General features: G+C 36.4%; 1 protein-coding gene across 3 annotated transcripts in view; it reads right to left on the reverse strand.

Annotated features, from left to right (window-relative positions):
* Window positions 1-1,347: 1,347 nt before the first annotated feature.
* PLS1 (plastin 1) overlaps window positions 1,348-13,889 on the reverse strand; it is a 43,168-nt gene continuing 30,626 nt past the window's right edge. For all 3 annotated transcript variants that reach the window (XM_027686306.1, XM_027686308.1, XM_027686309.1), the window contains exons 10-16: window positions 12,735-12,930; window positions 7,518-7,596; window positions 6,328-6,442; window positions 5,499-5,632; window positions 4,506-4,629; window positions 2,356-2,480; window positions 1,348-1,870 (exon numbers count right to left, since the gene is read on the reverse strand). In XM_027686306.1, coding sequence (XP_027542107.1) covers window positions 1,735-1,870; window positions 2,356-2,480; window positions 4,506-4,629; window positions 5,499-5,632; window positions 6,328-6,442; window positions 7,518-7,596; window positions 12,735-12,930 — 909 coding nt within the window. In that variant the 3' untranslated portion in view covers window positions 1,348-1,734. The remainder of the gene's footprint in view (window positions 1,871-2,355; window positions 2,481-4,505; window positions 4,630-5,498; window positions 5,633-6,327; window positions 6,443-7,517; window positions 7,597-12,734; window positions 12,931-13,889) is intronic.

The raw sequence follows: 13,889 nt of genomic DNA on the forward strand, positions 1-13,889 counted from the left end.
ATGCTCACCCCAGCATCTTATGCTTGCCCAGGAAACCCCTTCCAATGTGATCAAAGCAAGTTTAAAGTACATCTGGACATAAAATAATGAGCCATGCAATTGTAGCAATCTTTTTTTTTCCCCAAGGGGAACAAAACACTTCAGCAATTGTTTATACAACAGGCAATACTGACCCTTACAGAGTATGATACCACTTGCCTGGGCAGGTAAATACAGTACTTCAGGATTGTATATCTTAAGAAAAGATCATTTATTCTTGTGGGATAGAGACAAAGTAAGTCTCCCTTTAGCCTGTTTTGAATGAGGACCTGGGCTGATTTGGATCCAAGAACACAGCAAAGAACTCAAACTCTACAAAACTCTGGATCTGGTAATGGAAACCAAGTAACTATCAAATCTTGTCCAAACAATACAAACTAGTAAACAAGGAAAAATGGATCCCAATCCAAGCATTTAATTCTCAACTACCACTTATCCTCTTATATAATAGAAACTGAATGGATTCATCTCTTACTGTTGATATGTTGTGTGCAAGATACTGAAGATGTAAAGCTTAATACAACTGTTCACTCGTCATGATTCTTGGGTTTTGCCACACTTTGAACTGTTTTCAGGAGCTGAGAGGAAGTAGCAGCTTCATACTTTAAAAAAAATCTCTGTCATTTTAATTTAGTTGTCTTATTGTTTGGCTTCTGGTAACAACTTTATTAACTGTCCAGCTCCAGCAAGTGAAAATTTACAGCTGCAGAGAAAGGAGTACAAATACATACTTTAAAACTACTAAGAAAATAATTATGGACTTCATCTCATCCAGACAATGCACCAGCCTTTCTACACAAAACCTTTGCACCCATGATATACAATTCAGGAAAATCAAAGGAGTGATCTGTAAGGAAATGCAATACAGTAATGTGAAGCCCCAAACTGGACTAGCCAGCTCTTTATTGTTTTCTTGATACAATATTTTATGAAAAATTAAAAAAACCCAACCAACAGATGTTTAGTCCAACTGCAAAACTTAATACATATGCAGACCTAATGATGACATGACATTTCTGCCTTCTATTGCTGGTTTTTTCATATGACACAGACTGTAAGAGTTCCTGCAGAACAAAACTACTACTTTTTTTAAAGATTATTCCCACAAAAAAAAGTTTCATCAGCTTAATCAGTATTCATTAGTTTTCAGACATTATCATAGGTCTTCACTTGCTCTCCCTGAAGTCAATGACAAGACTCTCCTTGTCTCCAACAGGACTGAAGCTCTCCAAGAATAAGGCAAGGATGATAACTTCTGTGCAGTTTGGAGTAATACGACAGGATTGGAATGCACCTTGAAACGTGTATGACTACGTGTAAGTAACACCCACAAAAATCAAACAATGTTTCGCAGCTGGTCCTGAAATAACATATGTAAAACGATGCAGATTCTTACAACGCTATGAAAACTAATACAAATGAAGCTTGATTAATATGGTGGGGTTTTTTCCAAGCAATACAAATCTATGATGTTAATTTGGTAATGAATGGGTTCTGAAAACAGTATTAGCCATAAATAATCCATGTGTTATGAAATGGAATAAAATTAACTAATATAAACACATTATTAAATGGTAATTGATGAGTGTATTTGTGCATACACTTTTTCTCATTTCATACTAAGCTTCAGAACTCTGTAAACTGCGAGGCATTCATCGTGTTTAACATGGCAGAAAGTTATATTACATGTCTTCGTTATTTTATTTTGTTCAGTCCTCTTCCCATCAAACATGCAAACACTGTCATCACCATTTTTGGCTTCACTTCAACCAGATCATCTGGGAGAGCATAAATACGAGCACCAATTTTTCGAGCAACCGAAATGGCATACCTTGAAAAGGAGAGAAAACAAATACTGTCATTTGTCTGGCATCTCTAATGTGTCACGGTCCACAACAACAAAATGAGATTTTAATAGTGGGATACATCTGTTCAGTCAGTACTTAGGCTTTACTAGAAAATGGATATTATTGTGAAGAAAGCATATATTAGCAATTCTACTGGCAGATGTTTTCCTACTGGCTATCAAAGCATTTATTTTTGTCAAAAATAATATGGGTTTTGGCAGGCTATTCAGAAACCAATTGCAGTGCAGTGGTGGGAGGTCATATCACTTGGGAATTTGAGTTCATATTTTAGATACGCTAGAAAAATAACTCAGTAATGTTAGAATTTATAATATATTCTATTTGAAACAAATCAATTCATATTAGTGTAATCTCTCTCTGTTAACAAATCAGTAAATCGTTAATTACACCATGAATTCATGCATTTCCCACACCTCAGGAAAATACAGTGCATTCATTTAAAACTTACTTGGCATTATTCAATTTGTCTTGGTAAGAAAGGTCTTCCCTCTTGACCATTTCTGGACGAACTGCTTTTGGTGCAATGGCATCTATTAGATCTAGGACAGGTAAACTAGTGCTAATTGATTTGTCCTAAAAGAAAAAGACTCAAAAGATTAGTTTAAGGAATTTGCTTTGATTATTCCATCTTCACAATGCAAAAAACTCTACAGCACATCTTGCATACATACTGTTTTGTTACTTTATAGTGTGAAGGTTTTCCTCACCCTTTATGAGATCTAATGTTCTTTTCTGTATCAGAATTATAATGTTCACTGTGCTGATATGATTATTACACCAATGGTTTAAATTTATTTGATGAAACTTCTCCCCTTTCCTAAGGAAGGAAGGGAATTTTGATAGAAGTTTAAAGACCAGACTTTCAAGACAACATCAAGATATTTACATTCCCCAGTACTTTTGGTTTTCTCCTTTTCTTGCCATGGAACTGTTTTCTGCAGTAGTTTACAGCTCCTTTTTATAATTTTTCAACTCAGATGGTATTCTGAGCTACTAGGAGCAGTCTGTGTTTCATATTTAATACACATTCTTAAAAGAGCAAGTGCTGTTGCTGCAATTATTCCTTCCCAACTGTTTGGGCAGAGAAGGAGCTGCTGATGCCAAACCAAGAGCAGACAGCAGCAGCTGAGCACAGGCCACGTGACACAGCTGCCTGTCACCAGGTCAGAGCTATGATTCCCAATTCAATGAAGTCCCACAGAGCCATCATATTGATTATACATCTTAATTATACATCTAAAAATACTAATATAATTCTGCTTGAAGACATTACATGCATGGAGTATATGCCCAAGACCATAGGACACACCTTTGTCATTTTTACTGTTTGAACTAATGGGAATTCAATAGCACTTGGCTTTCATAGTCCACAGTAAAATATCAGGCATTTCTGCATTCTCTACTATCTGTCTGCCACAGTAATGCCAAAATCCAAAGAGTGATAGACAATATATATGTGAATAATGTAAAAAAATTAGTAGTAAAAAAAAAGGAATATTGAATAATGTCACTTTACATCAGTACCTCCTTATCTTTATTGGTCAAGCATCAGTTGAATTATCTTAAAAAACACCAGTTGAATGACCTTAAAAACAAGCAATGTCCTACCAAAAACACAGGCATACCAAAAGCAAGATATTGGGACAGATTCCCTTCAGACTTTCATTTATTTAATACCAACATTATTACAATTTAGGCAGAAATAAGAGAAGCAGCAATCTCTCTTAAAAAAAGACCTAAGTGACCTCCTAGAGTGAAAATGGAATATTTTGCTCTACAAAATTATATTACCTGTTACCTAATAATGCTTACCTAATTAAAGTTCATACCACAATAAGCTCTCAAATATTAACCTTATGTTCCTGTTGTGAATCACAGACATAATTGCTGCTGATTATACAATGAACTTGTATAAGAATGTTACATTTGCATGCAAGTGCAATTATTAATCTGCCATTTCTAGAGATTCATGCAGCATAACACACCTTGCACACACACGGCTTCCTTCGCGTTTAACACTTGAATAATGTGGAAGGAAAGCTTCCTTTATCAATTTGTTCCTATTTGCTGCATGGGACAGCTCCTGGTTGACACAGGCCAGCTGCACGGCGGCGGTGCCGAGGAGGACACAAGATGTCGCTGGTTACCTTGGGCTCCCTCTCCTGGCTCTGCCACTCTGAGAACACCTTTTTAACCAGCTGTCAGTAAAAGCAGTGAGCCGCCCCCAGCAATTCCAAAATTATTCTTCCCTGTACAAGCATGTGCCTATATCTAAAAATTTGAAAGATACACGACATCCCATGCCCAAACATTGGTAACTTCAGGCAGAAGCCCCTTTGAATGTTTAAACTTCTTTTTCTTTTTTTTTTTTTGTTGTTGGGGTTTTTGTTTTCTATCTTACTCCAGCTATTAAATTTCTTTTTCTTATTAATAGATTTGTAAAATACTTTTGAGGATTCACAAACTGTCAGAAATACTTCCTTAAGGAATTATGCTAGCTGATGGGAGAGCCACTGTTAAAGCCAAACTGTTAACATACCAGGTTAAAAATCCCAGGTGTGATTGTATATGGAAGGAAAAGTAAATAAATTTGATTACCTTAAAACTTGTAATTGAAGCTTTCTTATCTGCTTTTGCAAGTGTCTGATTCACCCACTTAATAATAATTTCATCATTTACTTTTTCCCCCTCTCCAAGGTCTGATAGTACGTTCAAAGTATACCTTCAGTAAAGAAGACAAGAGCCCAGGTTAAAATGAGTAGTAGAACTCAACTCTTCAAACAGTACAAAGCTACAAGCAAAAGTAAAATATTACTTCATCACAGTAACAATGCCAAGTACTTCTCTTCATAAGGTACCCTTACCTTATAAATTATTTAGTACTTTAAATCACTTTTTCAGTGGTTGCAAGAAAAAAATAGTATCACAAACCTCATAATATTCACTGACACATCTTCTTCATGTATTTACCTCAGCACACCATAATTAATTTTACTTTATGAAAACGGAATCACAACAGTCTCAGGAAAAAAAAGTATCAAGTGTTTTGCAATCAGTCTAAGAAAACTGCCTTGTGGAAAACATTTGCAATAAAAACCTTTATTGAAATCACTTTATAATTTTTTTTTCTTCAGTACACTAGTAAGATTTTGATTTTATGATAGTTATGTTGCTATAGCTGTGATGACCTACAATTGTTTTTACCCTGTTAGCTTCTATAGTATATATTACCTCTTTCTTGGGTTTTACAAATATTTAAATTAATCTCTACTTACAGAAAGATACATGGAATCAACATGAAATAATCTGAGCTCTTTTTACTTGCTGTAGGATTTATAATTTTAATCCCAGTTTCTAGTTTATAAGGTTTTAAGTGTTGCTATAAAATGTTTTTCAATCACTACACAGTATGGAAAATAACAAAACACATATAAAAGTTTATCTTTGAGAAGAGGGTTATTTAGAGATTGCTCTCTAAAATACCCATTGAGTGAACTGACCACTGGCCTTAATTTGCCTTGATATACAAGACACATACAGGCATGCACAGACACATATATACACATTTATCATATATTATGCCCAACTTACCTTCTCATCAGCTGCCATACCAAAGCCAAAGTCAGAGTTGGATTACCCTCATTTAGATCGTGTCCAGCAATACCAACCAGTGAGAATTTGGCTTTTGCCTTCCCAAGTTCCACTGCATAATTGCAATTCTCAATCTAAAAATAAATTTTGTGTGCAAATAATGAAAACACCTTAATATTTCTGCAATACAGACCTATAATCTATGTCTATTTTGAATAACTTTGGCTAACTGTTACCTATGGTGAGATTTGAAGCTAGAGAAGGATTTCTACTCTACCTCCACTGTGATTAAAATAACACAGTTTTTACTACAAATGCAAGTGTGTAATATTCAAATTATTATATTTTTCCCACATTTGAAAAAAACAAGTTCACTTTCACTAGGGCAGTGAATTAAAATATACCTACTTTAAAACTACACTTGGAAAAATATTTAAATGTGTTCTTCTTAAACATACAGTAATTTTTATCCTCTACAGTCACAAAACTAATGGAAAACTTGGATTCTGCAAGTCCTGCACAAATCCTCTGGGCAGCTGTGAGGAAACACCTCACGGGATAAAGAGCAGCAAGCTGTGATAGCTGTGTCAGACCTGAAACTTTCACTTATATATCCAAACCAGACCATAAATTACATATTGCCAAAAGGTGTCCACATTTATAAAGTGATATATGCTATAACTACTATTTATTCCTTGAGCTAATATCTGGAAGATATGCTTTCCTCTTTTTCCCCCCCGCAGGACTCTCAGTAGCACACAAATCTAGACAACACAATCAGCACAGAGGAGGCAGTGAAGCTGGGCTGTATTCCAGAGCATCCACCCACCTTTTTCATATTCCCACCGAGCAGTGAGTAAGGAGGTTTGTTGACATGGTTCCAGTCAACCGGCACACGAGTCATATCATACAATTGGAAGATGATTAAAGCATCAGAAAGGTCACTAAACCAGAGGAAAACAACGTTTCTAAGCACAAAAGCTCATACTGACAATGAAAGTAAGTACTTGAGACTCCTCAAAGCGTAATTAAGTCGCTGAAAAATTCCAGACATTTAAATAAAAATGTGTGTCACTCGGTAGAGAAACTGGCCTATATTCTATTGCTTGGTTTCAGCAATTATATAGATCAAATTCTGCATTTAATTTCATTAGTTTCACAAATCTTAGTGAAGTAAGCTCACCCATAGGCTCTACCAACTTCAATTAAATAATTGCTTTCATAGAGTGAGCATAGACAAAATAGCTGCTAAAGAGTTTTAATTTATTGATCTAGTTTTAGTTTCCTCAGGACTTTTCCAAATGTTAAATAATGATGCTTTATCTGCACCTACAGATGTATTTTGCTAAAGAATAATCAAAACCAAAGTACTTATCTTGTACAAAAAAGAATAGTAGTAAAAGTATTATTTTCCCATTATATATTGCATTCCTGATAATCCCCTTGAGCTACTTACTGAATGAAATTCTCCACATTAAGCTACCTACAGATCACTTTACAGAGGTCAGAAAACAGACACAATGAAAGCTAACAGCAAATACACATGGAAGCAGATGCTCCCAGTTTCTCTCTCTGTCTCATCTTTTATTGACAAGATTTGAATCAACTGCTGGCACAATTTGAGAGTGACCAGAAGCATCTAAAAGCACGTTACAAAGCCTTTCCTTTGAGGGAATACCCCACTCTGCACAGCTCCTTACAGTCTACTGAGAAAAAACCCCACGCATCATAAAACACAATTATCTCAACTTTTAAAAAAACATAACTCAAAGCACAACTGAGTGACGGGACAACATAAAAACCTTCTTAGGTTTTTTTAGTATTTCTAGATGATGACTAGACTATTTGAGTATGACACTACTTAATGTGGTTCTACAGATCAGTTTTGAAGTTCCTATCACACTGTCTGGAAACCTGGAAATCACTGTTGCAGCAGAAATACAACTTCCCTCTCTTCTTCCCTTTTTTCTTGCCCTGTCATCCAAGGGAAGTCAAATAATTGTTTTAAAAAACCCTTACCTGTATAAATGGTTAACATATGGGCTTACACCCAGTGAATTCATCCAGTTTCTGAAAGTCCTTTCTTCCTTACTTTCTCCTATGGTGACAAATATAATTCTCAATAAATTATTGGAGAAAACACTTTAATAAGCAATGTTTAAATGGCTCTCATACTCCTCATACCCCCTTCCCTCCCTGAAACGAGTTCATACTTTCCCTAACAGTGTCTCTACTGGGTAATACATGAGGCAATCCTGTCCAATTCAGACTCACTTAATTCTGGCCACAGGGACAGAAGCACTACATTTTTCCTAGTAAATACAATTTGATGAAATAAAATAGACTTCTTTTGTTATATTTTACGTAATTAATATATCACAAAAAAACTATGATTTTCTTCATGAAAAATGATATTAATTTTCATGATGATTAATAATAATTTCCTAAAACTGAGTGACAATTGCGTTCAACAGTATGGTTAAATCTATTTGAAATGGCATCTTTTTATTAAAAGTTAGTACTAACACACTTATTGCAAATGCTCCAAGCTGCAGACACTACAGCTCAACTCTCTCCACACAGAAGCTGCCAGGGTTAATTTGTGAAGGGCCTCCCAAAAGCAACAGAATTCACATTTTTAGTTTTTAGCACTGGAGACTTAGCAAGGCAGTGATGTATTGGTTAAATTTGTGAAGCTGCCAAGGGGGCCAGTTATCCTCACAGTTTTAACCAGCAATTCTGCTTATGAGAACCGCAGAAAAGTAATTAGGAAGCAAAACCCAACCTTCACTTTCCTGACTTAGATTGCTTTTATCCATTGCCACCATGAGTCCTAAACCAACTCTCTTTCTCTATAAAGTTACTGCTTGCAATAGTACACTGACTTTCTACATAAACACTACCTAAATTTTAACAATGTAATTATGGCCAACTGCCTGTGAATCAGTGCTGCATAAGCTGTTTTCTCTTACAGCAAAGAAGCACATTTAAGAAAATATTTTGCCTGAATATGTGAGCTTGGAATAACCTCATCACTTTATTCCCACAGTTAAGAAAACAGAGAGGACGCTGAGGAGGGAGAAAACCTCCCCAAACAATGAAAGAACAGATTTCTCTGTACTGAAGCACAAATACCTAAGTAAGATTTTTCTTTGCTGTTCTCATTTGCTCCTTAGAGGGTAACGATACCAAGTTTGTCTGATGAGGTTTATATAGCATGACAACTGTCTCATTTAGTACTGCAGTTCGAGGCTGACTACACAATAATGAATGTTTTTCCAAAATGAAACTACTGTGTAAACATGTATTTTTGTTTAGACTCGAAAGAAAACCTCTTTAATATTATTTTTCCATGCATAACATTGTCATAACATTGATTTTTAGATAGAGGTTACAATTTTAATCTAGGTCTCTTACCCTTTTATACAAAAAGCTCTGGACTTCAGAGATTTCAGCTGTAGTTTACAATTTCTAACACAATAAATGTTATTTAAAAAGTTTCAGCCAGCTTACCAGTTACTCTCCTGTAATTATGAAATAGTTTATATTCATCCTACTGACATATATTCTAAATTATGAGTTTATTCATATGCAATTTGAACTAGTGTTTGTTTCAAATATTTACTTGTAAAAATAACTAAAGAGTTACTGATGAATATATGCTGAAACAAGGAAAAATATTATTCTGCAAGGTCATCAGTCAGCTGTTTCTCATATTTCTTCGCACATTAAAATTTAAAAGAAGAATTACATTTTGTGACAAAGTTTTTAAAAATATCAGTTTTCCCATTTAAAAAAACCCAATCACAACTCAAGAATGAGATATAATTTAAGTTTATAAAGAGTATCTTTAGACTTTATAGTATTTTGAAGCAAGTACCTTTTGTTTTATTTTTAAAAGTGTTTAGGGTTACTGAGCTTTGAGTTCATTTGCAGCAGTACCTAAAGTACTGACTGCAAAGTGCTTTTAGGAACACTTGTCCATTGCAAGGACAGTACCAGGGTTATTTAATGAACTCTTACTAAACAGTGTAGCTACAAAAACACATACTCAGCAACTGCACTCAGAGTGAGAGTTTTAAAAGGCATGCTTAACATTGTTGAAAGAATCCAAAGTAGCCAAGCAGGAGCAAGAGCATGCAAGTTGGGCTGGACCCTTTTGGATAGTGGGAATCCAGGAACTAAACCCAGCATACTATATTTAATATGCCACTCTAAACAAATCCCTTTATCATGCAACACATAAGCGTTTGTAAGTTTTCCAGATGGCTGAGAACTGATCAATTTTTTCTCTCTATTCTTTTATTCAAAATATACCTTGTGATCCTATCAGGAGCATATCTTCTGCTGAGTGGTGCAGCAGATAGCCAAAATCATTGGAAAACTGCAGAAAGGGGGCAGAGCTACACAAAAGAGAGAGGAGCAAATTTGGTAGTATCCTTTATATTTATTGCCATCTCTTTCTTTGAGATCACTATACTGTGGAACTGAGTGGGGAGTAGCCATAGCACGGGGGTCAAGAATCCAAAGAGCTCCAAATACCTAAGATTCTCTCTGGAAGAGAACAGAGCTCAAGTTGCAATTGCACTCTAAATTCAGCCAGCCTGAGTGGGAGTAACTCATGGTAACAGCCATGAAGGCTGCAGTAATCTAAGCAACAGCAGAGGACATCGACACTGGAGAAAAGGTGAGTGGGGTGGACACAGGTCCCTCCTCTTCCTCCCCCCAAGAGCTCAGCTTTCTGTATGACCTCAACTCCAGAGTGCTGAGGTTCCTCAGAACAGGAGCAACATGCAAAGGTTATGCATTAAGTGAAGTCAGGGCTGTCCCCTCCACCCCCACACAATGTCAAGTGTTCATTTGGTTGTGTCAGTATTCCTGAGGGATACACTCTCTCTATACAAGTGCACATCACCTGACTTGTTCAGTATTATCAGGGCAGATGTCAGTTTATGCACAGAATTCATTATCTGAAACTCAGGAGAACTGCCACATCATACCCTTCGGGTGGAGCAGTCACTGAAAAGATGGAATTTATGCAGGAAAATGAAGACTTTCAGAAAGCTCTACTCACCCACACATGCCTACAGCTTGACATCTCGTTCATGGAAAGCCCTTACTGGCTAAACCCACTGAAATAACTGTATGGCATTTGACTTACTGCAACTCTTGCCCCCATTTTATGTGCATCACACCTGTGGGGTTTTTTCCTTCTCTTTTACTTATGACGGCATATTAAAACAATAGAAACATGTAAGAACGATGCAAAAAATCAACCAGAAAAGGACAGAGATGATTAAACACTAGGAAAAAAAAAAGAAGAAAAATTGCAGAATAAACACTTTTATGGAGTACAGAAAAGTACTAAATACAGTACCTACATTAGGAGGGGTCAAATCTGCATTTCATGAAGCAAAACAGGAAAGCATTATAAATTATGAGTCAGATTTCAACAGACAATCTATGATGAAACTATAGAGAAATTAATGTCATATTTTATATCACTACCTTGAGAAAATAACAGTAAAAACACAGGATTTTATGGAAAGAAAATAAAACATATTAACAGAAAAAAACATTAACAACATTGCCTTTTGGCTAAAATAACTATTTTGATGGTTTAGGTCTACATGACACCATGGGAGTTGTTATTGGGGGCTAAGAAGAGTCATGCCTTTGAACAGACAGCATTGGCATGATTACCCATCTCTAAAATATATACTATAAATAGTAAGTTAATTTTGGCCAGTATTTACCATTACAAAATTGTAGTCTAGCATTCAGGTGATTGTAAGTTTTTAAAACTGTTTTTAGCTGAGATTTGATCTCATCTAAATATTTCAGGAAAGCCCAGAAACTAGTTCAGCTGGTTTTTTGCCATGCCAATGAAAACTTCCAAATTTGACCAAGTTTTCAATATTTTGAATCACATCAGCAACTTTGTCTTCAGAACACAGAAGCTGAACTAAACATATTCCACCTCCACGCGGCTCCTGTATAAATTTGCAAGAGCATACATTTCTAATAAAATTGCAGCAGAGGAAGACCAAACCTTTCCTTCAATCATTTGTCCTGGCCAACAGGGACTGCAGTGACTGGGGATATCACAGCTGAAAAGGGAAGACTGTGCCTGATACCTCTATCACAGCTGGCACCCAGCTGAAGCGAGAAGAGCAGGAAGCCTGACACAGGAGTGGTCTGGGGGATACAAGATTTGTGACACAGGGATGCAGCAGCACAGACAAATTATGAAAAAACAGGAGCAAGGAAGATGGACTCACCTAGATGGAAAGGAAACCTGATAGGAACAGTAAGAGAAAGGCAGGAGAAGGCAGTGCAGAGGAATATGTGAACATTGCTGATGATTCTCCCGAGTGCGGCACCCCTGATTCTCACATTCCTTTGAGATCAGTGAACAACTGTGAAACACACTGGCAGGAGCCATTTCATTATCCTAGATTAGCCCTTGCCACAGCAAGGGCAACAGCCAAAGACTGTTTATCCCTTTAGCATTAGAGATCTGAACTGTACAGTTAAAGGCCAAACTCCCTGATACAATAGGATCTATACAGGTTGTTGATGTAATAGATTAATATAGGTTGCTGATACAGAAGCCTTTTTTTTAAAAAAATTTCCTGCCTTAAAAGGCAACAAACAAACACACACAAATATATATCAATGAAGTATGGGAAAAATACTTTTAAAGGCTATTACAGTCGCTGTGGGAACAAGTTAAGCCAGCAGCACCTGCATAAAGGTAATTACAATCAAAAGGGAGTGTTTCAGCTTTGGAGCTGAGAAGGAGTGTGTGAATTAAAATATCGAGTTTGCAAAAAGTCCTGGGAATTCTGGTTAACTGAATGCAGGTGCTGCTGGCTTAACTTGTTCCCACAAGCTGCGTAGTATGGCACTGCAAATTAGGAAAAGCTAGAATTTGTGCATAAGTTAAAATATAAATAGTATGGAAAGAAGCACAGGAAACTGGAAGGAAAGTAAGAGGATAGCTTTTGCTCCTGCAAATGAATAATAGAAGGTTATTCAGGAATAACCACTTGGTCAGACTAACACAAGGGAACAATGTACACAGCAACAGGCACTTCTACTAAGGTTTATATTGATTGCTAGTGAGAAAAGACAGGCACCATCACACAGGGATCCTACATCACAACCTAGAAGGAATACTTAAGTATAAATCACTAATATTTTTATCTTCTGTACGCTTAGTAAGTTGAGTACCTTCTAATAAATTGAGATCATAAGATGAATTGTCAGGCTTGTGTAGGGCTGGATAGGTGTTAAAGAGATTTGCAACAAAAGCTAAATTGAGTTTAGGGTTGCCTGCAACCACATCAGTTGGAGTTACAAACTGCCTGCAGCCTAATTTATCTGCCTGCTGGAGCATGTATTCAGCTCTCCTCAAGTCATTTTTATCCTAAAAAGAGAAACAAACAAACAAAAATTAATTTCCAATAAGTAGCTGCACATTTTCGTTTTTTTACCAGATCTTCAGGTAGGAAAATCTTTAAATGACCCACGTCAGTTCCTCCCTCATTCCTCAATGCCTGAGCTACCTCTTGCTGATGATGTGACATGACAATTCCCCTCTTCCTTCCACCTTTTTTCTGTCCTTCACTTCTGTGGCTGCCAGCACAGCATTCCTCATGAATCCCAGCAACTGCAGCCAGAACTGTAGTGATTATATTTCCATTTCCAGACTGTTGATTCCCATGTTACATATTTTGCCAAAGGTTCACCATCACTGCTTTAAACTGATACTCTCAAGCACAGTAATTACAGATGATGCCCAAAATCCTAAGTGAAAGTTTGAATGCTTCAGACTTGTCTTCCTTTTAATATTTTTGCCTCTGAATCATCGTAAGTTGGCAACCTGTGTGTTTTGTACATTGGTATTTATTATTTGTATTCAGGTTTATAACTCATTACAGAACATGATCATATGAACCGTAGGAAACTACATAGAAAAACTAACTACTATTCTTTCTCACTCCCCAAAAAATCCAAAGCAAGAGCAAACAAAGAAAACAGAGCTCTCCTTATGAAGGAGTTTGAGAGAACTAAAGCCTGTAAGCAAACAACTTTGCATATGGGTTTCATTATTATAATGAATAATGAGATTCTACTTTAGATTCTGATTGATATATAGATATCTCTGGCATGCAGTTCAGCTTTGCATCAAATGCATTCTCAGAACAATCCTTCCAATGAGCACTATGTTGCACCTTAGGCAAAAGTGTTTTCACATCCATGTAGGCTGGTTTTAGACCCTCTGTCCCTTTACAACTTCAAGCCTGATGGATGCCACACTGTCCTGCTGGTTATTGGAAGGGCCCACGTGTTATTTCTGAAAGCTGTTTGAGGAAGGTTTGAGAA

The sequence above is a fragment of the Neopelma chrysocephalum genome, unplaced genomic scaffold, assembly GCF_003984885.1.
Source record: "Neopelma chrysocephalum unplaced genomic scaffold, ASM398488v2 Primary Assembly neopelma1_70, whole genome shotgun sequence".
In the NCBI taxonomy this organism is placed as follows: domain Eukaryota; kingdom Metazoa; phylum Chordata; class Aves; order Passeriformes; family Pipridae; genus Neopelma; species Neopelma chrysocephalum.